This window comes from Phoxinus phoxinus (genome assembly GCF_949152265.1).
Source record: "Phoxinus phoxinus genome assembly, chromosome: 5".
Lineage (NCBI taxonomy): Eukaryota > Metazoa > Chordata > Actinopteri > Cypriniformes > Leuciscidae > Phoxinus > Phoxinus phoxinus.
The window spans coordinates 22,279,422-22,307,293 of NC_136880.1; the positions used below are offsets into that span (position 1 = coordinate 22,279,422).

The 27,872-nt window shown below is 38.1% G+C and overlaps 2 protein-coding genes across 2 annotated transcripts in view; one reads left to right on the forward strand and one right to left on the reverse strand.

Moving 5' to 3' along the window:
- Window positions 1-4,905: 4,905 nt before the first annotated feature.
- Window positions 4,906-13,512, forward strand: tecrl2b (trans-2,3-enoyl-CoA reductase-like 2b; the record flags this gene model as incomplete). Its single annotated transcript, XM_079611664.1, has 13 exons — window positions 4,906-5,043; window positions 6,694-6,744; window positions 7,185-7,236; window positions 7,360-7,404; window positions 8,039-8,142; window positions 8,238-8,347; window positions 9,093-9,198; window positions 9,706-9,778; window positions 9,849-9,892; window positions 12,070-12,127; window positions 12,408-12,496; window positions 12,698-12,743; window positions 13,385-13,512. 13 exons carry the CDS (start codon window positions 4,906-4,908, stop codon window positions 13,510-13,512), a joined length of 1,044 nt encoding a protein of 347 aa, XP_079467790.1.
- A 365-nt stretch (window positions 13,513-13,877) lies between these two features.
- Window positions 13,878-27,872, reverse strand: part of abca4b (ATP-binding cassette, sub-family A (ABC1), member 4b) — a 129,653-nt gene continuing 115,658 nt past the window's right edge. The window contains exons 37-50 of the mRNA XM_079613372.1: window positions 20,372-20,549; window positions 20,138-20,253; window positions 19,901-20,048; window positions 19,646-19,769; window positions 18,241-18,370; window positions 17,937-18,057; window positions 17,759-17,821; window positions 17,547-17,653; window positions 17,323-17,464; window positions 16,961-17,095; window positions 16,778-16,881; window positions 16,070-16,162; window positions 15,298-15,547; window positions 13,878-15,023 (exon numbers count right to left, since the gene is read on the reverse strand). Coding sequence (XP_079469498.1) covers window positions 14,895-15,023; window positions 15,298-15,547; window positions 16,070-16,162; window positions 16,778-16,881; window positions 16,961-17,095; window positions 17,323-17,464; window positions 17,547-17,653; window positions 17,759-17,821; window positions 17,937-18,057; window positions 18,241-18,370; window positions 19,646-19,769; window positions 19,901-20,048; window positions 20,138-20,253; window positions 20,372-20,549 — 1,840 coding nt within the window. The 3' untranslated portion in view covers window positions 13,878-14,894. The remainder of the gene's footprint in view (window positions 15,024-15,297; window positions 15,548-16,069; window positions 16,163-16,777; window positions 16,882-16,960; window positions 17,096-17,322; window positions 17,465-17,546; window positions 17,654-17,758; window positions 17,822-17,936; window positions 18,058-18,240; window positions 18,371-19,645; window positions 19,770-19,900; window positions 20,049-20,137; window positions 20,254-20,371; window positions 20,550-27,872) is intronic.

The following is a 27,872-nucleotide window of genomic DNA, read 5'->3' on the forward strand; positions in this document are numbered from 1 at the left end:
AGGCATTGTTAGAACCAAGCAAAGACTCAGAGAACTGTATTAGTGGCCGGGTATGGACGCCCAGGTTGAGACAGCCATCAAATCATGCATTACGTGCCAAACACATGACAAGTCAGCGGTCGTTCGTATTTCGCCACTCTAGCCTGTACCTTCCAGATGGAGCATGGGAGAAACGTGCTATAGGTGCCCTTTGACAAAGCTCCAGCAGAATGTATTTTTGCTGTGACTTTACTAAGTGGCCAGAGATTGTTTTCATGCTTCAGGTAAACTCTTAAGCTGTCATTCAGTTTCTTTCAACTGTGTTCAGCCGTGAAGGTGATCTCAGATCACAGCTCTCAATTCATGTCATGAGAGTTTGAGATGTTTCTGCAAAACCGAGGATTGCTGCATCGAACTTCATCTGTGTATTATCCTCGTGCCAAGGAGAGTACTCTGAAGCACGCATTGCTAACTGCTTCCCTGGAAGGAAAAGGTTGAAAAGAATTCACAAGGGAATTCTCACAAGCATACCGCGCTACACCTCATTCGACTCTGCGTTCACCTGCTGAATTGTTACATGCAAGACAGATGCTAAACTTCACCTAACTTCACATCTCAGGATTACAGAGACTGCAGCGTCTTCATCAATCATGTGTGCAGAACATTGTGGATCGAGTGAAAGAAGAGATCCAAAACATACACTGATCGCAATCGTGGAACGATGGAAGTGTTGAGAAAGAAGCGAGTGAAGCGACCAGATATTCTTCCTAAGCTGCAATCAGCATTTTCAAAACCATTGAAAGTACTGGAAAAGACTGGTCCTTACAAACTGTCTGATGGACGTAGTATGGGCTCGGGACTATGTTATGATAGCCTGGCTAACGTCAGACCTCGTCTCATTGAGGTCTATACTACTTTTTACTACTTTTTTACTTTGAAGGCATCTAGCTAGTTATTGTTGGACATATTTTTAAATATTCTCCTTTTGTGGTCCAAGAAAGAAAGGAAAGAAAGAAAGAAAGAAAGAAAGAAAGAAAGAAAGAAAGAAAGAAAGAAAGAAGAAAGAAAGAAAGAAAGAAAGAAAGAAAGAAAGAAAGAAAGAAAGAAAGAAAGAAAGAAAGAAAGAAAGAAAGAAAGAAAGAAAGAAAGAAAGAAAGAAAGAAAGAAAGAAAGAAAGAAACCCAGAGGAAAAGAAAATTTGAAAAGAGATCTCCAAAATGTTTCATTTATTTCTCCTAGACAACTTTGAGATCCATATGACACCAAACTGAGACAAAGGTTTATTTCTCCTGTGTCTCAGGCTTTTCTCTGGAGCAATAAGATGCACTAAATCTCAATTTAGTCTCCTTTTAAGTTTCAGAAGAGATCTCAACAAGCTCTAATATAATGCTCAGAGTTTCTCAACTTCTGTGTCTCTTTGTGATCTCAGACAGAGAAATCAGAGAGCTCTCCCCATGAACTCAATATACTCTCATCCCAGCTTCAATTCATGCATCTCATGGTAAACTCAGATAGAGCAAAGGAAGAGATTTCCACAAGTGCTCATTGAATTCTCAGACTTGGATCACTGTCTTGGTTGTTTCATATCATATGATTAATCCACATGATTTTTTAAATATAATGTATTACTGTATGAATAAATTAATTGTAAATCTTTTATTTTAGGCTGCCAAGACCCTCTTCTTTTATATTATTTTCTATAAATGATTTGAAATATTTTACTGCATGTAATTCAGTAAAATTATTTTATTAACCACACAAAACACATTGTAAAATAAAAACAGTAATTTATTGGTAACTTGAGAGCAAAGAAATTACAATTTCAACATTTCAGATGTATCAAAGTTTAACTGCCAAAAATTTTTTAGACAAAATAGAGATTAAAGTGAGGCTTAGATGAGAATCTCAAATTTGTTTCCTAAAAGCAAGCTCTGGCAAGTAAAATTTTCCTCTGTCTCACCTATTGCTCCTAGTGAATTTTAGGAGAAACATATGAGAAACATTTTAGACAAAATAGAGATTAAAATAAGGCTTAGATGAGAATCTCAAATTTGTCTCCTGAGCTATAGAAAAGCAAGCTTTGAGCAGTAAAATTTTCCTCTGGGAAGAAAGGCATTAAAACAGCACCAGGGTGAGTACATGACTGACTTTTAATTTTAGAGTGAACTAACCCATTAAAAATACTTTTTACTCCACCTATGTGCAATTAAACATTATGAAGAACATAAAAACATAACATTACGAAGCTCTTACTTATAAATCGTAGCTTAATCTTTTTTACAAATGCACTCACATGTAAGGTGAAATTTGGATCGGTCCACCACTTGCCCATTCAGTTCTATTCACACATCACGTTAAAGATGTCTCAATGACAGACAATATAATCACTAACTTATTATGAGAAAAATGAATGAGGGTCTTCTTGTAATTTGTCGTGTGTGACCTGGCTCTGGTCAGCCCTGTGCTCTGGGGTGTCTCAGTGTTGACTACAATGCCCATGACTGGCCGTTTGACTGACAGCTCCTGGGCAGATGAATCGGGCAGACTGTCACCCCGTATCAAAGCTGGGGCAGGTGCTGACTGAGACAGGCCAAGCATAGCATATAAGGCCAACAGTAAATTAACTTTCTCAACACCCCTCTCAGCAGGCAGCCAGAGATGCGACTTTGAAGAAGAAAATGAAAGGGGGGGAGAGAGAAAGCAAAAAAAGACAGAGGAGAAGAATAGCGCAGGCACAGCGAGAAAAACTGAGTAAATGGTCTTAAGTTCCTGTGCGAGCAGCAGGCCTGTGGGTGTTGCAGGCATATGAAGTTGACTCAGCTCTCAGGTGGTGTCAGAGTGACTGGGTCTGAATGCATTAGACATGGTGAAATTAGAAAGATACCATGTCACACTTCTCAGAATGTGTATTTGTTAGCTTTCAGCTGCATATCAACAATATCGAGTGAAGTCGAAAATGTGGTCAATAACCATTTGTTATGCTATATTTTGATTTAATGTGGTTTAAAACACACACACACACACACACACACTTGTTATAACATATGACATATAAATCACTAAAATCTTGCTCATTTAAATATATAGGAATTAAGACTAAATAGCAATTCATTCAAATGGCTGATAAAAATGTAGTAGGCTACAGTGGAAATTGCAATATGTGTGTGTGGTTCAGGTAAATCCTATGGGGACAAAATATCCCCACAAAGTTGGCAATACCAGACATATTTGGCCTTGTGGGGATATTTTTTGCTCCCCATTAGGAACCAGCATAAATCATGTCTTTTGAAGATGTAAAAAATCTGAAATATCTCTGAGGGCTGTGTTTATTGGAAGGGTTTGGTACAGTTTGCTCAGAATAAAAATCATTATGTCTATGAAAAGTCTCCATAAAACATGGAATCCCAATGTGTGCGTGTGTGTGTGTGTGCGTGTGTGTGTGTGTGTGCGTGTGTGTGTGTGTGCGTGTGTGTGTGTGTGTGTGTGTGTGTGTGTGCGTGTGTGTGTGCGTGTGTGTGTGTGTGTGTGTGTGCGTGTGTGTGTGTGTGTGTGTGTGTGTGTGTGTGTGTGTGTGTGTGTGTGTGTGTGTGTTATGAGAACAGTAGTGACTAAAATAGATAAATGACCATAAATGCAACTGTTACTAGCTAAAAATAGTGCAAGTGAGCCTGTCTTATATCTTTAGGATTTCAATAGTTGACTCATGAGAGCATACCCTTCCAGCTATACCAGCCCAGAGCTGCCCTAATTCATCTTCATATCTCAATGTTCTCTTCCCCTTTGGTCATGGAAATGAAGGTCAGTAGAAAGAATCACTGATTAAATCTCATGTATCAAGGTTTCAGAAGCATCTGCATTTAATCTCTAAATGCAAATAGCCGGACACACATCTCCACTGGGGAAAAGACTATTGGGTCCCATCGACAATGAGCCCAGGCAGGTCCTCTCAGATTGAGTAGGATGTTAAAATAATTAGTTCCCCATTTCCCTCTTCAAATCCATGAAGATGCCTTTTTCTTTATTTATTTCCCTTTTTTAAATTGGTATTCAGTTCAAGACCATTCCCGATGTCTTTTTAATGAAATAAGGTTTGCTCTAGCATAAGTTACAGTTTCGAAAGTTTTCTAATGGTTTTTAATATATATATAAAAAAATGTTTAAATGCTACTAAAAGAAAAAACATAGCCTATATGAGTCTGCGTGTTTGACGAATCCGACAACCTTGTTAGCAATATAATTTCTCAGAGGGAATTCAAATTCTATCTGAAATGTAGAACAACATCACAGTCTTTTGCTATACATCCAAAACCACCATTAGAAATTCCCAAGGGAATTAATGGCTCGAAAATGCTAATTATTTCAGGTTTTAGAACTGAATATCACTATTCTGCTGTATAAGAGTGAAGATAGCAGCATCAGAAACTCGAGCTTGTAAACAGTAAAGAGAGTGAGTGCTGCCTCCTAGTGGTGAAAAACTGTTTAAAATGATTGTGTAAACTGTATATAGAATGTATAAAAAAGTCTCACTGAACATGGGATATCATCACACTTCAGTTTTTTGAGGGGAAAATTGTGTAACCAAATCACTGTGTTGTCTTGTGAACTGAACTCATCTTCGCTCATTATGAAAGAAACTCACCCACTTCTTCCCTTTAGAACAGCATTTACTGTACTCTCTGCTTCCTGCACTGTTCAGTCAGTCTCTGTAATTAGTGCATTTGTCCATCCTCAGCAGCTCTTGATGTATGCCTGCTTCTATGGCTAATTATCCACTGTATTGATCACTGGAGACAACTGTCTATTTATTTCCAGCAGTAGAGCAGTTACTCTCCATTTGACATCCTCATTAGGATTCAGCAGAAGATATTTAGTGGACCGATAACATCTCATTCAACAAAGGCAAGACAGGGTTACATATGAGGAATTATGGCCTGTTCTGCTCACATGGACATGCTGGAGGAAAACATGGAGTCTTTCAGAGGCTGGGAATCAATTGTGTGGCATGGATTTCACCTGGAGGACTGGAGGAGAGATGGCGTCATTAATAGAGTTGCCTATTTTGAGGTAATTACTTGAATTACATTTTGGCTTTATTTGTCCCCCTCTGTTTTAGATATAGATCAGATATCAGATATATTTTAGATATTCTGTTTTAAATGGAAACATTTAAAAATCTGAATGCAATGATTATATTCCTACAGTTAATGAACTGTTTTTTGTGTGCCACATGTGTCCCCATGATAGCAATACAATTACCAAATAGAATTATTATAATTAACAGTTAGATTTACCTAAAGTTATCCAATATTTTTTAGTTAAATTCACAGACCCCATCAGGTCTACTAATTTATGACTTCATATGGGTCTCTAAGGATAACACAAAAGAACACTAGGTACATAGCTAAATATGAATGAATAATTACCTTAATAATGGACATGTACGCAAAAGGTGTAACTTAAAAGTGTGTTATCTAAAAACTAATTTAAAATAATGAGTAGTTTGATAGTCTTGCCGCATTTTTAAAAAAAATTGTGTTTCTCTTCCAGGCCATGAATGCATTATGAGGGTTAATAAAAACATATTTTATAAATATGTATTTAATAAACATTTTTATTAACTAACATTAACAAAGATTAATAAATTCTGCAAAAATATGTTGTCATTGTTAGTTTGTTAACTAATGCATTAACTGATGTCAACAAATAAAACCTTATTGTAAAGAGTTACCATTTTTATTGTTATTATTTTATGCAGTTGTTATCATTGTGGCAGAAATAATTATTAGAAATGTAAGTGTAGACATTCATATTAATTAAACATTATTTATTTAAATAATAGTAATTATTTTTCAAATATTTATTATATAAAAATAGTAATAATGATTATTATAAATAAGGACCTACATTTTCTTTTGATATGTCGAATAAGAGGGTTCCTGAGGATGACTCTGTTATGGTCTATATCTCTGTGTGTGGTGCACATCTACTTTCACAGTGGGCTGATATCTCATAAATGCCGTGCTGTGCTTTACTTTTCTTCATTTAAATCTGATAATCAAGGCTATATGTCAATGATAGTCCGTATTTGATTAAAGCTTGATGGGGGGTCGTCTCCCCTTAGCAGAAGGATTAAACTCAAGCACTTGATGATATGATATTTGGCAGTGTTATTGGAGTCCAGAGGTGCAGCGGTGCTGATGAATTACCCCTCACCGTCAGAGACCAATTTAGACCAGCTTGCAGCTCCAAATCCAAGACATGCCCCTCACGTCTCTCAGCTGGCGTGCGTCCGTGTGCATATACCTATAGCATATATATACTACATGTCTGCAGACACACCTCACAAATACTCAAAGTAGTGTATGACATACCAGCCCTGTTTTCTGGGAATAGTCATGCATGATTGATAGCGTTTGAAATCTCAAAATGCGGTAACCTGAGCACAATTATGTCAACATAAATACTCTCTTGCTGTGATACTCAACTGGATATGCCTGTGAGGTCATCATGAGCATGCCATCTCACCACGTGACTGTGAGGGTCCGATCGCTTCGCCCCCCTGGCATCAGGCCTCCAAAATCAGGCTTCACCTACAGCCCTCAGCAGGCATCATGGGATGTCTGGACTTAAGGGATCTCTTCACCGTAGGCCATTTCATAAAGGCCAGGTGTGAACACGGGTATCCACCAAGATAAGAATTATGTCTTTTTTGAGGTGGAGATCCTGGACCCCAAGAGCAAGGCGCAACTCTGCTACCTGGATAAGGTGTGTGTGCTTGGGAACCTTAGTGTTTGCATTGAGCCATGTTGGTTTAATATTATTCACATGCTATTAGAGTATTTATTTATTACTTTGAACCATTACTTTTTATTTTTATATCATCTAATTGTATTTTTCTGAATGTATTTTTGTGAATATTTCTGAATGTATTTTTATATTAAGTTATTTTATTGTGTTTTGTCAGTTAGCCTACTATTACTTTAAAGAAATCAATTGAGTTACTTGTAGTACTGTAGTAGTTGCCAAAGAAAAATTTCTCATTTCCATTTAGTTCAAGTTTTTTTTCATCGCATTTATATTTTATTGTATTCGTTTTTCTGTGAAAAAAAAAGTTTTAACAATTTTTGTTTACATCACTGGCATTGGGCCACAAATCATATTTGAGTAAACAAATGCCTCTTGTTTCAATTCTTGAACTTCCTCAGGTGGAGCCCAACGCCACCGTTGCAGAGATCAAGGCATTGTTGCACAAAATTTGTAAGTGCTTTTTGTTCTTAAACAGTCAAAGACTTCATTTGTTATGGAAGCTTGGAAGCTTACATAAAGTACAGTAATATGACCAAGCTGTTGTAAAAATTACAATTCTTGAAATCCCTGTAGATCCCAAGTTTTATCCATCAAGACAGGCACTGAAGCTGCATCCTGGTAAACTTACTTTTTATTTATTATTGAATATTTTCTATTCTATTCTGTTGTGAATAGAACCTTCAAAGGAGAAGGTAAAATAAAAGAAAGAGAGAATTAATACCTCATAACAGTAGCCAGATGCTTTTGCAATCTTAGATCGGCAACAGCTGTGGCACATATGTGTGCGTCTGCCATTCTCCTGACAGAATAGCAGGCATCATTTCACACTGGAGAAGTGAGAGATTGAGAAAATTGCAGCTTTCAAAAAACTAAAGCTGTTCATGCTGCATTATTATTATTATTTTTTGTGACTTGTATTTTTTCCACTGCATTTAACCAATCACACACACATTAGTGAGAAGTGAACACACTGCATGGACACACACAACCGGAGCAGTGGGGAGCCTTTTTCTTTTTTCTTTCTTTTTTTTTCTATCTGTGGCGCTCAGGGTTAGTTTGGGGGTTTAGGTGCCTTGCTCAAGAGGACCTCAGTCATTTCCTGCCGGAATTGAGAATCGAAAACACAACCTTTGGGTTACCAGTCTGACTCTTTAACCATTGGGCCAAAACATTTTTGTTTTTATAATATATATCTAAACTGAGGTGCATTTCTCTTGATATTTATGTTATGACTGACTTGATCGGTTCTCAGAGGGAAAGGCCCTCAGTGATGATGATGTGCTGGAGGATCTACCCGTTGGCACGACTGCAACGATGTTCTTCCAGGACCTCGGCCCACAGTTAGGCTGGACTATGGTAAAGAAAGCAATCTGATGCATGCTTATTTAGACAATAGCAGTTCATACTGTGTGCATGCCAGTAATGGTGTTTTTGTTGGGGGCTGATTGTAGGTGTTTCTGGCAGAGTGTCTTGGGCCTCTTTTCATTTACCTGCTGTTCTACTATCGGCTTCCATACATCTACATGCCTGACCACACACAAACTCCATTGAAAGTTGTCAAGTGAGTTTGACGTGAAAAATCTTGTTCAGATGAGCTAAACTTGATGAATGCTAATGAACAGAAAATTGATTACATTTAAATTTAGTTTATTCCTATTTTTTTGGTGTAGGCTAACCTAATGTATTTAGGTTGGACCAGTGGTGTTAAATTAAAGCAATATGTTATTATTAATAATTATCGCTTTTATAAAATGGTTACTCCATACAAATATTTATTTTATTTATAAAATAAACACCAGCAACAAAAAATATAACGTTATTAACACATTTATTCCTCTGCCAAGCAATGTAGCTCCAAAGAGGTTGCCAAGCAACACATGCTAACAAAGAATCACAAACGTCAGTTGCGCAGTAATACTAATGTAATGCGGTCACAGGTGTATGTTTGTTGAGCAATTTTACAACGGCTTCGAACGCGGCTCAACCAATCAGAATCAAGGACTGGAACAATACGTTTTATAAAGTATTTTTGACTTTAGTTTCGATCAGGGGTCACCAAACTCGGTCCTGGAGGGCCGCTGTCCTGCAGAGTTTAGCAGGACAGAACTCTGCAGGACTGCGACCCTCCAGGACCGAGTTTGGTGACCCCTGGTTTAGATGATACCAATCACATGAAGCACATTTTTAAGTTTAATTTTTTTTTAGCTCATGTAACTTTTTCTTTCAGTGTAAAAAATAAATCATGAATAATTTACCAAACGTGTGGCAAACAGTTTGCAAGTGGTTTATATTTGACCCTGATACAGGCTGGCGTGCTGGTGCCACTCTCTTCATTACATCAAGAGGCTTGTGGAAACTATTTTTATCCATCGCTTTTCTGACGGAACGTTACCTTTACGCACCATCATGCTGGTATGTTTATGTCTGTTTTTTTTTCATGTAATATAGCCTATGAATTATTAACTTTTTTCTTTCTCTGTATTTAATATGCCCCTTGATGTTTTTATGCACTAAAAAAATAAGACAACATGCTTTCCAAAAGTCATATTGTCACAATTGTTCCTGTCTTGGCACATTAGCTAATGTGTCTGAAGTGCTTATGACATTGGCATTAGTTCGATGGTGTCAGTGAAGCATTGAGGAGCTTTAGGGGGATATTTGGCTGCTTTCCATGTCGTCTTGCTGGTTTAAATGATGCCCCTATCTTTCAACACACTGGAAATACATATGGTTTGACCATATGGAAGAGTCTTTCAAAATATTGCCTGCACAAATGCTAACGATGCAAATGAGAAAGCTTAAATTAAGTAAAACATAGCATACATTTAAGGTTTCCCTTCCTTGAATATTATGTCTTTCTTTGAGCAGTTACTGTGTGTTATGTGATCCTCACACAAATGTATAATGTCTTTTCTTTAGCTTTGTCTGTACTACTGGGGATTTGCATCATGGCAGGCTTATTACATCAATCATCCGCTCTACACACCACCAAGTAAGTGCTCATTATGTCACACATTAGATTAGTTTGCGTCCCTCATATTAAGTCCTAATTGTTTCTCTAGGCTATGGGAGACTTCAAATCTACTCTGCACTGGCAATGTTTTTGGTATGTCAAAATCTCTATTAATTAAAGTCAAATATTTAAAGCTATTTTATGTAACTTCTTTGATTAAAAAAATAAATAAAAAAAATAACGAGAGTGCAAAAGGTCATCTTTTTCAAATCATGCCTTTATCCAAGTTTGATAAACCTATTATAATGATTCATATTTTAGAGCAGGACTCATTTCATCGGAAATTGCATGCTTGTACATAAGTCATTCACTTGTGCAAGTCATGTCATATGCTTTGCAAAATGATTCACTTGTTCGAAGTGCCTTAAAAACGCCATAAGCCTGCTGGTCAGAGAAAACTCAAAACATGCATTCAAACCCCAAGCATACAAACACCTTTTACATACCAATTACAAATATTGAAAGTGTAATCTATGCTAAAAGCTTAATAAATCATCTAATACCATTAAATATGAAGTGTCTGTATAATATGTGTTTATTTATTTATTTGTAGGGCTTGTTTTGTTTGTTTTATAGAGAGCTTGGTTAATCTGGCCAAAAATAAACTTTCAACTACAACTTTTCCTTTTAGAAATGTCTACAAATGTATCAAACTGATCTGAGATCAGCTAAAAACCTCTCAGGTTAGGACTGTAACGCGGATTCCCTGAGTAGTAAACTCCCTGAGTTTACACTTTGGGTACGTGGTTTCAGCACATGTGAAATCACGCTAATTCTATTGGCTGCCAGTAGTCATATGACTTTATTTGTCACGTACCTGGGAGCCTAGGACCATCCTGCCGCATCACAAGAAGATCCAGACAGCAAAGCTCTGAAAGAGGCCATGCCCTGAGTAGAGTGGGCTCTAATGCCCAGGGGTGAAGGTACTCCACGCACTCCATAGAAATAGCCTGCTAATCCAGTGTGCTACTGACTGCTTAGAAGCTGCGGTGTGCTCCAAAACAGACAAACAACTGTTCTGATTTACGCCAATGGACTGATCGGTGGACAATGCTAAGGGCCAGAACAGGGTATACGAAATTAAGCCTCTACTGCACCAAAGATTGAAAAGGCGGAGGATAAAAGACCTGAAGAACCACTGAACATGGGACTGAGAAGGGCACCTTCGGAACAAAATCTGGCCTAGAATGTAGAATAACTTTAACTCCACCGGAGCAAATACTTATCAGGAGGCAGTAACTGGCAGGCCCTGAATATCTCCTACACTCTTCAGGGAGGAAATCTCAAGGAGAAAGGATACCGAAAGAGTCAGAGCATTACTTAAGAGGCTTAAATGCTGCCATAGCCACAATACCAATGTCCCAAAAAGGAACTCTGGACTGGGGAGAAGGCCTAAGATGTCTCGCTCCCCTCAGGAATCGAGACACCAAATAAAGCCTCAAAGGATTGAGCCCTAATGCTAGGATGGCCTCAACAACCTCAGTTGAAAGATCAACACCTAGAGTTGATCCCCTCCCTGGTGATCTGAGACAGAAGATCCCTTCGGACAGAAACCTCTCATGGAGAGCCGTCCAGTAGAGATATCAGTTCTGAAAACTAAACTCAGGCCGGCCAAAATGGGGCCAAAAGTAATAGGCAAGTCTGTACCATGGTATCCAACCCCAAGGGTACTGGAGGTGTACCAGAGCATTCATTTAGACAAGCAAACAATAAATAAGACAAAAGTTTCGCATCAAATGACTACCGGCAGTCAATTGCGTGATTTCACAAGTGCTTCAGAGCATGCTTCAGTATCAGTAACATGAAAGCGTTCCCATAGCATCATTAAAAATGACTCAGTATTGAGTTCCCTCGAAGGGAACCACATACAGTAGACAATGGTTCATGGGTTAACAGAGATCTTCACCCCCTAGCGGGAAACATTTTGAAATGGTTATGCTGTAACAAAGCCTCATTTGATTAAATCATGTGACATTGGCAGTTTGATACACATTCCGAATCACTGATTTGAGAGAAATTGTTCACAAATATTCTGAAGCTTCACAAAGCAGCGTTTCGAAAGGGCCCATCACTAGCGTATCTCCAGCTGTGCGTACTGTGAAACTGAAGGAAAAACGGAAAACTTCAACACAGCAAACCTCTGGGGAATCATTGGTTGTAAAAACAAAGAAACTGTTTTGCACTTCTATTTTTTTTTTGGGGGGGGGGGGGACGTTACAAAGTGAAGCTTTTTTTCTCCATCATCTCTTTGTCTGTTCATTTTTATTCAGGTCTGTGAGTTTGGCAATCTCTCAGTGCATCTGATTCTGAATCGAATCAGCTGTAATGGTGAGCCCTAATAAAGATTCATCTCTTTAGTTGTGTGGGCGTAATCATGACCGATCAAGACAGACAAAACCCAGTGATTGTGATTAATTACCATTTCTTTCTTCCATTTCATAAAGAAATGTGTGGGTGTATGCTGTAAAATTATATCTCATTAATACCTGCTTCAGAGACTAGACATTCTCCTGAATGGATCCTTAACTCTTTTAGTTTCTTGAATATTATTCAGTTATATCCAGCTTTCCTTACCTCATAACCTTACGATCTTCTCACACATCGACAGGGTCAAGGCCTACAGAGATTCCTTATCCCACAAAGAATCCATTCACTTGGCTGTTTTTCTTCGTGTCCTGCCCAAACTACACATATGAGGTTTGTCATGTGTACAAAATAAGCTTTTTCATATCAAAAAAGCCGTAAATGAGACATTTGGAACATCTGAGGTTGTGTCCACACCTGTAGAGAGCAGATACATCACAGATACTGTGTGTGAAATGTTTCTGGTTAAAGTATCCTTGTGGAAATATTGTTTTGTGCAGCGATGCAAAATTTGAAACCTGAATTTATTTCCAGGTGGGATCATGGATCAGCTTCACAGTCATGACACAGTGTGTTCCAGGTACAGTGTTACAAACCAACTGCAGTCCAAATGTCTGATGCAAATGCAAAAAATCTAATCGAAACCTGTGAACCTGTAAAGTTGATGTATTTATGACATAAAATGAATGGGCTATATTTAATATTGTGCTTTTTAAAAATGTTTTAAATAGTTATACTGATTATATGGTCAAAAGTTTTATAATGCTTTTAAAAGAAGTATCTTATGCTTACCAGGCTGCATTTATGTGATCCAGTGATCCATTACTCCAGTCTTCAGTGTCACATGGTCCTTCAGAAATCATTCTAATATGATTATTTGCTGTTCAATTATTATTGGTACTTATTAATAATGGTCCTCCTTAATATTATCAATGTTGAACATTTTTGCTGCTCAATATTTTTTATAGAAACCGTTATACATCTTTTTCATGATTCTTTGATGAATAGAAAGTTTAATAAATAGCATTTATTTAAAATAAAAATATTTTGTAACATACATATCTTTACTGTCACTTTTGATCAATTTAATGCATTCTTGCAAAATAAAAGCGGATAAATGGATGGACGGACTGACTTTTGGACTTCTCTGTATATAAATTATGAGTATATATTTTGCTGCACCTGCCTGATAAGAACCATGAATCCTTCATATTTCTACAGTTGGAGTTTTCGCTTTTTTGGGGTTTATTCAGATGACTATATGGGCTCGGGCAAAGCATAAAACCTACGCCCAGCAATTCGAAGACTATCCTGATCTGAGAACAGCCATCATTCCACTCTTCTTCTAGATCTGCTGGATAGAGGATGAATCTACATGCACTTTTGTCATTGGACTCTTCCCCAAACATCAGAAAAATAAGTCTATTTTTTTCTGTCAGACCTAGTTTTTTTGTTGTTGACACAATTAAGTTTGTGATGTACTCTACAAAGTATTAAATGGTGATGAATTACTAGTAATTGCATTAATTATACAGAGGCTTACTGCGCATAGACTGAGGTTATACTTCAAAGTCATACAAGATACTGACAGTGACTAACACTTATGAGCAGGAGGCGTACTGTGTGTATCACAAACTTAAACATTTGCTTGACATCAAAGGGCAAGTTGAGTCTCGATTGAAGGTCTTCAGACCATCAAGCAGAAAACACAGTGTACAGAGTGATCCTGCTTTATTGTTGATTATTCATTTTTGTATTACATTAAAACATTTTGCAGAATGTATCAAAGTGTTTTTGAAATAAATAAAATGTTACTGAAGATTTTTATTTCTCAGAAATAAGTGATTGTCAGTTGTCAGTATTTTCAAGATTTGATAAAACAACAATCTTTCAGAATAGTTTTTATTGTTATTGAAAACCATCTGTTGTATTATTGCATATTAAAACTATATTTGCTTAAAATATTTACCGATAAACATGATTGAAGCTCTCAAAACAGACACACTTACTCACTGATTTTCACGGTCTACCATGAGGCCAGGGTTTGGCTGTTGGTAGATGCCATAAGTGTGTATTCACTGCATAAAAAACCTCAAAGCAAATAAAGAGTTTCAGAGAGAGTGCCAGCCAGCTGACCCCTAGAAAGTACCAATAAAGTGTCACTTTTTTTGAAATGCTGCAAATCTGCATACGTTTCAGGTTCCGATTACAGATTTCAAATTTATTTAAGCTTATACTGTTGGTTTTACCAGTACAAAATCAACACATTATCAAAGTTATATTCGAACGAAGCATTTTGGTGAGTGCGTACACAGGCACTGCTGTAGCAGATGCTCTTTCATTCAGCATTTGAAAGATTTGTACAACAAAGAAAAATTGCAACACTAATATTTACAGATGCATAAATATAACGAACATTTCCGATTGTATGGGAAGAACCTAAAGTAAGTTTTGTGTCCAACAACTTTAGTTTTATACATCTACTTCGCCTGACCTGCATCAATTCATCAGCATTACTGTATCAATGAAGGTTTGGGTGGAGATTGACCTTTGGCTCAAAGTGCTGTGGACTAAGGGCAGATGTTCAAAAATGTCAAATATAATAAAAAATCTTTCATTTCTTTTAAACTTAATATAGATGCAGTTGGTTTTGTGTATAAATATATATAAAAGGCTTTAGGGAGCTTTATAAACACTTAACCACTGTCCCTTTGAAGCATCTGAGTTCATTCTATCTGTTTTTGGATGTTACTCTTTGTAGTGGCGAGATCTTTTTCTCTCGTCTTGGTCCTGATGCTCTGAGATGAGGTGAGACAGTATCTTCCTCTCCTGACTGCTGCTTGGCAAAACTCACAAACACCTGTAAGGCAGTGAAGCAGATGAGTTGTCAGTCCTGTCAGTCAAATCTGCTGAGCAAATCGAACTCAATCTCCGAATGGGTATCTCAACCAATAATTCATTTCTAATGCAAGGTCCCTAAAGCACAGCATGTCAGTTTTACAGTCTCAAGCCATTTTTCTTGTCTGCGGTCAAAATGAAATGCTAAAATAACCTAAAAGTCTTAACATGCTGTGGGCAGCTGGTATAGATTGACATGAAAGAGATTTGTAGCTTGATGCTTTATCAAACCGCACCTGGTCTAATGTGGTCTGAGACACAGAGTAGTCCTCAATGTTCAGTCTCTCTTTGTTGGTCAACACCAGCTGGAAGATTCGTGCCAGTGAAGCGGCGGCGATTTCATATTGTAAAGTGTTGTAGTGTTTCTCTCGCTGTGTACATCCCGGGAAGCTGCTTTCCATGAAGGACTCGGCAGGGCCCAGGTCAGGAGTCAGGCCTGCTTTTGCAGCTTTGATCTTCATCGTGACTACATAACCACCTCCAAACCTGTCCGCAAGAACAATCAATACACACAATGCATATAAAATCAAGTATGCACTTGTTTTGTTGACCATTTGATGGAGATTGTGATGCATATAAGCATTCAAAGTTGGAACCTATTATGCCCTTTAACAAATTCTTGATTTAGTTTTTGGGGTCTACTAGAATAGGATTTCATGCTTGAATGTTAAAAAACACCTTAGCACCTCTCTTCCCAGTCTGTTTGTAACGTTCTGTTTAGTTTCAGTCTCTGTGAAGCACCTTGTTCCGAAAAGCGCAAGTGTACATTCCCGGAAGTTTCAGAAGTTTAGAAACAGTGCTTACTCATATAGAGAATAACTCCCGGTGGACTTTGTGCTTTGTAACTTTGCAGACCTTTTTCATGCAAAATTACACACTAAAGAAGGTTGAAAATGTAAAAAAGCATAATGGGACCCATTTAACACATTAAAACATTAAAATTGATTTGTGGTAATATGGACATGGCATCCTTGAATTTTTTTTTATGTTCCAAAATAACATACTCACTTGTATTTCAGATGCTGGATTGTGCCCAGACATTTAAATGTCCCATTGACCATGATGGCCAAACGAGTACAAAGAGCTTCACACTCTTCCATACTGTAAATACAAACAAACAAATAAATAAATAATATAAAAAATATTTTAATTTTATTTGAATAATAATGATTCAAATAATATTTGGACACTTGTTTTTTTTTCAAATATATATTTATTCTATATTTTATATAAATATATTAATCATAAGTATTTATTTAAAGAAACACTTGGCATGTTTACTAAAAACTGTGCATGTGATTGATATAAGAACCTCTGAGATTGTAAGTATATATTTCAATAATTTAACAACACATTTGCATGTTCACTGTTCTCTGATGTTGGTTAATGGTAACATGACATGCAATTCAACAGATAAAATATCTAGTAATTTTCAGTATATATATACATACATACATACACACACATATATATATATATATATATATAGGTCTGCATGGCTAGGCCAAAAAATGATACTGTGATATTCTGCGATTTGAACTGTGATGTGACATTTCATTTCACATTTCTCATATTGCTACTGATTTACTTTCAACATGGTATAAGCTGTCAAATGAACAATGATGCTCTTCACTCTGAAACACACAGTGCGACTGACTATATACTTCATTCATTATTAAATTACATCCTCTTTGGGAAACCCTGACAAATACTTGCCTGTGTGACGTCAAAACGACTGCCCTCCCATCACGGATGATACTCAGAATGGCGGTCCACAGGAACCGACGGGAGTGAGGGTCCATTCCTGTGGTGGGCTCATCCTACACACATTTACAGGGTTACGTTACGCCAATGTTTTGTTTTGCGCACTGACACTGAGAATGATTAGGAAAAACATACCAGGAGCACTAAAGGAGGACAGCCAATCATAGCGATAGCAGTAGAAAGCTTCCTCTTGTTGCCCCCGCTGTAGGTACCAGCACAGTTTCCGGCATATTCAGACAGACCCAGCTTCTGAACGCCCCATTCTGCCACCTATAGAAAACATGCAGTCATACATGATGATTGTATCAGAATGCTTTAAGAATTTCAGCCAACAAAGCCAACATATAGTAGTTATTTGTGTACAATGAACTGTGGAAACTTTTCTACTTTCACTCAAGTATGTGTTCAAGTGTCATGCACAATGTTCTTGTCCTGGTGTGTGTCATGTGATCTGTAAGGGGTGGGAGATGAATGAGCGGTCAGACTGTGAGTCTCACTCTGCTAATCTCAGATTCCGGGATCCCGCGGAGGCGGGCGTACAGGTACAGGTGCTCCCTCCCCGTCAGCAGTTCATCTATGGCATCAAACTGAGGACAGTAGCCCATGTTCTGGTGCACATCCAGTATGTTGGTAAGAATGCTGAAGAAAAGTAGTTCACGATTAGCGTTTACATCCAATGTAAGATCACAACTAGTGGCTCTTTGTTTAGTTTGTACATTACCTGTATCCAGCTACTGACGCCTCCCCTGACGTCACATCTGTGTCTCCGGTCAGCATTTTAAAGGTTGTGGTTTTACCTGCACCGTTTACACCAAGAAGCCCAAAGCACTGCACGAAACATTTAAGTTGAACACCACATCATTGTTCAGTGGTTCATTTCAATTGAAAGAGCAGCAGAATGGTTTTACAAGTCAACATTTGTTTCAGTGATACCTCCCCCGCTGGAACTCCTACACAGATTCTGTCCGTTGCTGGTCGTTTTCTGCGCCTGTATGTCTAAGATCAGACCAAACATTTCAGCATGGCAATAACAGTCCTTCAAAACACTACAAATTCAACACTGACATTGTTTACAAAAAATAAACCAACTTTTTGTCTTATGGTCACTTACTTTTGACAAGTCTCGAACTAGAAGGATGTCATTCTTGTTCCCTCCATTGTAAATGCGCTCTCTCTCCTGAGCTACATCATCATCTTCATCTTTAACAGGACTCTTCATATAGTCTGTCACCCTGCACATGTAACCGACACAAATAATGGTTACCATTGTAGGGTTTTTTCTAACAGCTACAGTAAACACAAAATAAAAATTAAACAGATCCAATTTTAAAGCTAACTTTTCTTTTAATGTTTATTTTGCAGTTGTAGAGTAAATGTCTGAACTGAGCAGAATCTGTTTGTCTTTTTGCCCTCACCAGTGATCAAGGAAAAAGTTGTACTGGATGAGCAGGTTTAAGAAGAAATACACGAAACCCTCCACAGCCATACAGACGAGATTCTTCCCCACAAAGTTCCATCTGAACGGATCCATGGAATACTCCTCCCCTGTGCCAAGATATAGTTATAGTAAAGACAGCGGCTTCTTTTTTTCTTTTTTTTTAGGGGGCGCCAGTAGCAGATCTGGCTCACTTGTTACAATCGGTGAGATAGAACATGACAAGAAACTACTTAGTAGTTCATTGTATTAGCAGTGTTAGATAGCAATTTTTTTATAGTATTAAAAATAAATAAATAATTCCCTAATTCTGAAAGGATAAATTGACAGGGTTTTTTGAAACAATGTACAAGTCTACCATTTCAAATATTTTTTTTTTTCTTTTTAATTTAATACATAAATCCTTCACACTGCTTGAGTTTGCAAAATCACACAAATATTTTAATGTGCAACGACCTTCCTCAGGCTCACAAAAAATACAAAAGTCCAAGCTCATTTGAGAACACATCATTTAGACTAGAGTGAGTAAAAACAGCTCAGATCGGCACACCTCCAACAAGATTTTTTTTTTTTTACTTTCTATTCATCAAGGAATCTTAAAAACATATTTTTTTACTGTTTTCACAAAAACATAGAGCAGCACAACTGTTTTCAACATATATACTAATAAGAAATGTTTAATTTGTTTAAGCACCAAATAATTTCAGAACAATTTCTGAAAGATCATGTGACACTGAAGATGTGGCATGATGTATGCTGAAAATGCAGAAATTAATTACATTTAAAAATAGATTCAAATATTTTAAACTGTAATAATATTTCACAATATTACTGTTTTTTACAGTACAATGTACATTACAGCCTTGGTGAATATAATATCATATAATGTAATACTAATAATTACAATTATTTTTATGTTTTACAGGAGAATTATCATATGAACTTCGAGTGAAGAAGATGCAATTCAGTTGGATTTAGAAAAGTGAAGGAATGTTTTCAGTAAACTAATAATATTTCACAATATCACTGGTTTTACTATATTTTGATCAAATATATGCAGCCTTGGTGAATATAATATAATATAATGCTAATAATTATTATTTTTGAGTTTTACAGGAGAATAATCATATGAGTTTTGAGTGAAGAAGTTGCAATTCAGTTGGATTTAGAAAAGTGAAGGAATGTTTTCAGCATTTTACCTACATAATTCTAAAAAAAAATACACATGATTATTGGAAAGTTGGGTCAAAAAATGTGAGGGGAAACGTACTGTCAGTTTAAACAGACATGATGTTTCAGAGTAAGGACAGTAAAAGGCTTTATTTGAGGTGGCAGATTTTACAATTGATCTATCATTAATAGGTCTTGCTAATAGAAGAACATACCAAATCTGGCGTAGACATCAGTCACGGCCTGGTTCATGGCCATATCAATGAGACCTCGACCGAGACAGAAGTGAGGGAACACCAGTAACACCTTCTTCAACACCTCATTAAACATTAGTAGAGACTGAAGGGTTTGTGAAGAAAAAACACAAGCAATTACTACAAAAACTTTAAAGCATTATTGTGACTAAATTAGAATTTGATATAAAAAACAATCAACAACAAAAAAAAAATCTGTAAAAAATTTAATTTTACCCTATTGTTTTCAAAGAGCTCTAGGATGAAGGTGATGGCGCTACTGTTGATGCCAATGAAAAGGTTGATGCAGGAGAGGGACACGTATGCCGTGCTGGGGACATTGAACATGTAGGACATGGGGTACATCATGGGCGTCACTGACCACCTGCATAGTGAAGAGTGAAAGAAAAATCACTGTTGTGCTTAGCTGATTTTCTTTTAGTCAATGGCAGCATACATGAACCGCTGACTGACCCGTAGAGACAAAGCAGAGCGACCAGCGCTGGCAGATTTGTGGGTGATGTGTAGCACCTCTTATCAAAACCCACGAAAATGGCCACAACCATCACTGTGCTGAGGGAGTAGTTCATCTGGCACAAACAAACGCATGGGATATGAGCAATCAAACAGCTCAAACATTTCACAATGACTAATGATTGACATTTTACAGAACTGTCCTTGTTAACACACAGCGCTGATAAATCTCACCATGTCCCAGAAAAAGTTGGCGACCCAGTAGACCACAGGGCTGACTCCACTAACAAACTGCAGATGTTTGGCCTTGGTGACACGTTCCTGAATGAGGTAGAGGATGAAGCTGGCCGGGACGAAGGACATGGCAAAGATGACGCAGATGGCCACCACTGCATCCACTGATGTGGCGAGACTGTCGAGACGAAAGGAAAAGAAGCCATTTACTACACAAAAATACTCTACACTTTTTACTTAAAAAAACATTATCCACAGAGTCATACAGTAGTTAAATTTTTCCATGTAAATACTTGAAATGATGTGTATCAGATCAGATGTCTGTGTTTCTGATTACATGACTACATACACTACCACTCAAAAGCTTGGGGGTAGATTCAAGATTCAAGGATAAATTAAATTGATCAAAAGGGACAGTAAAAGTATGTATAATTTAAATTTATAATAAAAATAACATTAAAAATATAGCTGCAAGCAGCAATCACCGGGGCCAAGCGCAAGCAAGACGACAAGACATGCCAAAGTGGCTGGGAGTGTGAGACCCACTGCAGCAAAGAGCAATTAAAGACATTTGAAGATGAATTTTGGCAAAATGGTTGAAAAATCACATACAATAACTAAAAATATGATTATCACTTTCGACCAATAGGTGGCGCAGTTACGAAACTGATGTGATGTGGTCAGAGTGAAGTGACAATGACACATACAAAGTTTGGTGTCAATATGTCAAGGCATTGCAGATATAAAGCCTGAATAGTCATTTTGGCATCATGCCTCAACTTTGCCACTGCGGTATACGAAAACGGTTTTGTCTATCGACACGAAATCCATAACTTTTACTCGGCACGGTCTGGAGATGACACGATCCGATTTTGGTGAAAATCGGACGTTCGGTCTAGGAGGAGTTCGAAAAAGTAGGTTTTAAAAGAAAATAAAGATGGCGGACAGGAAGTTTGGCTGACTATGGCAAAATTGGTATCTATGTTTTCAGCATAACCCAAGGAATCTATTGAGATCAGTGTCATTACTATAGGCAAATTTATTCAAAAGTTATTAGCATTTTTGGAAATTTCATTATAACTTTTGACCAAAAGGTGGCGCTGTCTCATAATCTTTTGAGTACCTTTAGGGCTTTGTACTGATGACCCATACTGAGTTTCGTAACGATACGTTCATGCGTTCATAAAATACAGCATTTTAGCACATAATTCAAAATGGCCGACAGCCAAAATGGCCGATATGGAAAAATTGGATATCAGTCAACTCAACATGACGCCCTGAATCTATCGAGACCACTTTTGTGATTTTTGGACAAACCGTTCAGAAGTTATAAGCAAAAATAGCCTTTTTTCATATCTCCAGACCAGTAGGTGGCGCTGCGCCGAAACGCAGCATGTAGCCTCAGGTCATGCTTGTGATGACATGTAGGAAGTTTGGTTTGAATACGATTAAGCGATGCGGAGATACAGCCTTATGTCTGTTTTCGCAAGCGCTACGTAAAATTTGTTTGCGCGTTTATCGAAAACGGTTTGACGAATCAACTTGAATTCCATAACTTTTTGTCCCCACAGCCTGAAGATGATATGGTGCAATTTTGGTGCAAATCGGACAAACCGTCTAGGACGAGTTCGCAAAAGAAGGTTTTTTGGACAATTCAAAATGGCGGCCATATTTTTATGACGGAAAATGACGTCATAGGGTCCAGTCGAATCGTCGTGAGCTCAGGAATCAGAGGAAAAAAGAATTTTGTTGATAGGCCTTACGGTTTAAAAGTTATTAGCATAATATAAGTGAAACTTTGGACAGGTGGTGGCGCTAGAGGGAATGAGTTAGAGACACCAAAATTGGTGCAATTACTGTTGGGAATGTCCTCTATCAGAATGTCAAACCGGAACAACTTTCCCGCATACGCTTCTATGGGCTGCCATAGACGCCCAGTCGGAAGAAGCAGAATAATAAATATAGCTGCAAGCAGCAATCACCGGGGCCAAGCGCAAGCAAGACGACAAGACATGCCAAAGTGGCTGGAAGTGTGAGACCAACTGCAGCAAGGAGCAATTGAAGACATTTAAAGATGAATTTTGGCAAAATGGTTGAAAAATCACATACAATAACTAAAAATATGATTATCACTTTCGACCAATAGGTGGCGCAGTTACGAAACTGATGTGATGTGGTCAGAGTGAAGTGACAATGACACTTACAAAGTTTGGTGTCAATATGTCAAGGCATTGCAGATATAAAGCCTGAATAGTGATTTTGGCATCATGCCTCAACTTTGCCACTGCGGTATACAAAAACGGTTTCGTCTATCGACACGAAATCCATAACTTTTACTCGGCACGGTCTGGAGATGACACGATCCGATTTTGGTGAAAATCGGACATTCGGTCTAGGAGGAGTTCGAAAAAGTAGGTTTTAAAAGAAAATAAAGATGGCGGACAGGAAGTTTGGCTGACTATGGCAAAATTGGTATCTATGTTTTCAGCATAACCCAAGGAATCTATTGAGATCAGTGTCATTACTATAGGCAAATTTATTCAAAAGTTATTAGCATTTTTGGAAATTTCATTATAACTTTTGACCAAAAGGTGGCGCTGTCTCATAAATTTTTGAGTACCTTTAGGGCGTTGTACTGATGACGCATACTGAGTTTCGTAACGATACGTTCATAAAATACAGCATTTTAGCACATAATTCAAAATGGCCGACAGCCAAAATGGCCGATATGGGAAAATTGGATATCAGTCAACTCAGTATGACGCCCTGAATCTAACGAGACCACTTTTGTGATTTTTGGACAAACCGTTCAGAAGTTATAAGCAAAAACATAAATTCTTCATATCTCCGGACCAGTAGGTGGCGCTGCGCCGAAACGCAGCATGTAGCCTCAGGTCATGCTTGTGATGACATGTACCAAATTTGGTCTGAATCCGATAAAGCGTTGTGGAGATACGGCCTTACGTCTGTTTTCGCAAGCGCTACGTAAAATTTATTTGCGCGGTATTCGAGAACGGTAATTCGAATCAACTTGAATTCTATAACTTTTGGTCGTTAAGGTCTGGAGATGATCTGGTTCATTTTTCGTGAAATTCGGAGCAACGGCCTTGGAGGAGTTCGAAAAAGTAGGTTTTTCGGAAAATTCAAAATGGCGGGAAAACTATTATGACGGAAAATGACGTCATAGGGTGCAGTCGAATCGTCATGAGCTCAGGAATCAGAGGAAAAAATAATTTTGTTTCTAGCCCTTGTGGTTCAAAAGTTATTAGCATAAACATGAGTGAAACTTTGGAAAGCTGGTGGCGCTAGAGGGAATGAGTTGGAGACTCCAAATTTGCTATGGTGATAGTTCAGGCTGTCCTCTATCACTGTGCCAATTTTCATAAGTTTCCCGCAAACGGTTCTATAGGCTGCCATAGACGCCCAGTCGGAAGAAAAAAAAGAAAAAAAAGAAAAAGAAAAAGAAGAAGAAATATAGCTGCAAGCAGCAATCACCGGGGCCAAGCGCAAGCAAGACGACAAGACATGCCAAAGTGGCTGGGAGTGTGAGACCAACTGCAGCAAGGAGCAATTGAAGATATTTAAAGATGAATTTTGGCAAAATGGTTGAAAAATCACAAACAATAACTAAAAATATGATTATCACTTTCGACCAATAGGTGGCGCAGTTACGAAACTGATGTGATGTGGTCAGAGTGAAGTGACAATGACACATACAAAGTTTGGTGTCAATATGTCAAGGCATTGCAGATATAAAGCCTGAATAGTCATTTTGGCATCATGCCTCAACTTTGCCACTGCGGTTTACGAAAACGGTTTCGTTTATCGACACGAAATCCATAACTTTTACTCAGCACGGTCTGGAGATGACACGATCCGATTTTGGTGAAAATCGGACGTTCGGTCTAGGAGAAGTTCGAAAAAGTAGGTTTTAAAAGAAAATAAAGATGGCGGACAGGAAGTTTGACTGACTATGGCAAACTTGGTATCTATGTTTTCAGCATAACCCAAGGAATCTATTGAGATCAGTGTCATTACTATAGGCAAATTTATTCAAAAGTTATAAGCATTTTTGGAAATTTCCTTATAACTTTTGACCAAAAGGTGGCGCTGTCTCATAAATGTTTGAGTACCTTTAGGGCGTTGTACTGATGACCCATACTGAGTTTCGTAACGATACGTTCATGCGTTCATAAAATACAGCATTTTAGCACATAATTCAAAATGGCCGACAGCCAAAATGGCCGATATGGGAAAATTGGATATCAGTCAACTCAGCACGACACCCTGAATCTAACGAGACCACTTTTGTGATTTTTGGACAAACCGTTCAGAAGTTATAAGCAAAAACATAAATTCTTCATATCTCCGGACCAGTAGGTGGCGCTGCGCCGAAACGCAGCATGTAGCCTCAGGTCATGGTTGTGATGACATGTACCAAATTTGGTCTGAATCCGATAAAGCGTTGTGGAGATACGGCCTTACGTCTGTTTTCGCAAGCGCTACGTAAAATTTATTTGCGCGGTATTCGAGAACGGTAATTCGAATCAACTTGAATTCCATAACTTTTGGTCGTCAAGGTCTGGGGATGATCTGGTTCATTTTTCGTGAAATTCGAAGCAACGGCCTAGGAGAAGTTCGAAAAAGTAGGTTTTTCGGAAAATTCAAAATGGCGGGAAAACTATTATGACGGAAAATGACGTCATAGGGTACAGTTGAATCGTCATGAGCTCAGGAATCAGAGGAAAAAATAATTTTGTTTCTAGCCCTTGTGGTTCAAAAGTTATTAGCATAAACATGAGTGAAACTTTGGACAGCTGGTGGCGCTAAAGGGAATGAGTTGGAGACTCCAAATTTGCTATGGTGATAGTTCAGGCTGTCCTCTATCACTGTGCCAATTTGTATAAGTTTCCCGCAAACGGTTCTATAGGCTGCCATAGACGCCCAGTCGGAAGAAAAAAAAGAAAAAGAAGAAGAAATATAGCTGCAAGCAGCAATCACCGGGGCCAAGCGCAAGCAAGACGACAAGACATGCCAAAGTGGCTGGGAGTGTGAGACCCACTGCAGCAAGGAGCAATTAAAGACATTTGAAGATGAATTTTGGCAAAATGGTTGAAAAATCACATACAATAACTAAAAATATGATTATCACTTTCGACCAATAGGTGGCGCAGTTACGAAACTGATGTGATGTGGTCAGAGTGAAGTGACAATGACACATACAAAGTTTGGTGTCAATATGTCAAGGCATTGCAGATATAAAGCCTGAATAGTCATTTTGGCATCATGCCTCAACTTTGCCACTGCGGTATACGAAAACGGTTTTGTCTATCGACACGAAATCCATAACTTTTACTCGGCACAGTCTGGAGATGACACGATCCGATTTTGGTGAAAATCGGACGTTCGGTCTAGGAGGAGTTCGAAAAAGTAGGTTTTAAAAGAAAATAAAGATGGCGGACAGGAAGTTTGGTTGACTATGGCAAAATTGGTATCTATGTTTTCAGCATAACCAAAGGAATCTATTGAGATCAGTGTCATTACTATAGGCAAATTTATTCAAAAGTTATTAGCATTTTTGGAAATTTCATTATAACTTTTGACCAAAAGGTGGCGCTGTCTCATAAATTTTGGAGTACCTTTAGGGCGTTGTACTGATGACCCATACTGAGTTTCGTAACGATACGTTCATGCGTTCATAAAATACAGCATTTTAGCACATAATTCAAAATGGCCGACAGCCAAAATGGCCGATATGGGAAAATTGGATATCAGTCAACTCAGCACGACGCCCTGAATCTAATGAGACCACTTTTGTGATTTTTGGACAAACCGTTCAGAAGTTATAAGCAAAAACATAAATTCTTCATATCTCCGGACCAGTACATTTACATTTACATTTACATTTAGTCATTTAGCAGACGCCTTTATCCAAAGCGACTTACAACTGAGGACTACAACAAGCGAGTCATCGTGAAGAAGCAAAAATAACGCAAGAAGTGCTCAAAATACAAAGTTCTGGAATTGCTTAGAGTAGCATAAGCCAAAACAAGGGAGGGTAAAGGAGAGGTTTTTTTTTTTTTTTTTTTTTTTTTTTTTTTTTTTTATGTCAAGTGCTCACGGAAGAGATGAGTTTTCAGTTGTCTTTTGAATGTGGTCAGGGATTCTGCATTCCGGACGAGGGTAGGGAGATCATTCCACCAGCAAGGAACCGTGAATGAGAATGTTCTGGAGAGTGATTTTGTGGCTCTCTGTGATGTGGCGCTGTAGGTGGCGCAGTAGGTGGCGCTGCGCCGAAACGCAGCTTGTAGCCTCAGGTTATGCTTGTGATGACATGTACCAAATTTGGTCTGAATCCGATAAAGCGTTGTGGAGATACGGCCTTACATCTGTTTTCGCAAGCGCTACGTAAAATTTATTTGCGCGGTATTCGAGAACGGTAATTCGAATCAACTTGAATTCCATAACTTTTGGTCGTCAAGGTCTGGAGATGATCTGGTTCATTTTTCGTGAAATTCGGAGCAACGGCCTAGGAGGAGTTTGAAAAAGTAGGTTTTTCGGAAAATTCAAAATGGCGGGAAAACTATTATGACGGAAAATGACGTCATATGGTGCATTCGAATCGTCATGAGCTCAGGAATCAGAGAAAAAAATAATTTTGTTTCTAGCCCTTGTGGTTCAAAAGTTATTAGCATAAACATGAGTGAAACTTTGGACAGCTGGTGGCGCTAGAGGGAATGAGTTGGAGACTCCAAATTTGCTATGGTGATAGTTCAGGCTGTCCTCTATCACTGTGCCAATTTTCATAAGTTTCCCGCAAACGGTTCTATAGGCTGCCATAGACGCCCAGTCGGAAAAAGAAAAAAAAGGAAGAAGAATAAGAACCGGAACAGATACAATAGGTGCCCGCACCTTCAGTGCTTGGCCCCTAATAAGAACGGGAACAGATACAATAGGTGCCCGCACCTTCAGTGCTTGGCCCCTAATAAGAACGGGAACAGATACAATAGGTGCCCGCACCTTCAGTGCTTGGCCCCTAATAAATATAGCTGCAAGCAGCAATCACCGGGGCCAAGCGCAAGCAAGACGACAAGACATGCCAAAGTGGCTGGGAGTGTGATACCAACTGCAGCAAGGAGCAAAAGTGGCTGGGAGTGTGAGACCAACTGCAGCAAGGAGCAATTGAAGACATTTAAAGATGAATTTTAGCAAAATGGTTGAAAAATCACATACATTAACTATTCAATATGACTATAAAGTTAGGCCAAATAAGGTAAACTTGGTATCTATGTTCCCAGCTTGACCCAAGGAATCTATTAAGACCAGTGACATTTCAATAGCCAGATTTATACAAAAGTTATTAGCCTTTATAACAAAATAACTAAAACAAAATATAAAAAGTTATAACAAAATTTCCAAAATTGTGTTATAACTTTTTATATTTTGTTTTAGTTATTTTGTTATAACTTTGTTATGACGCTGTTTCAAAATATTTTGAGTA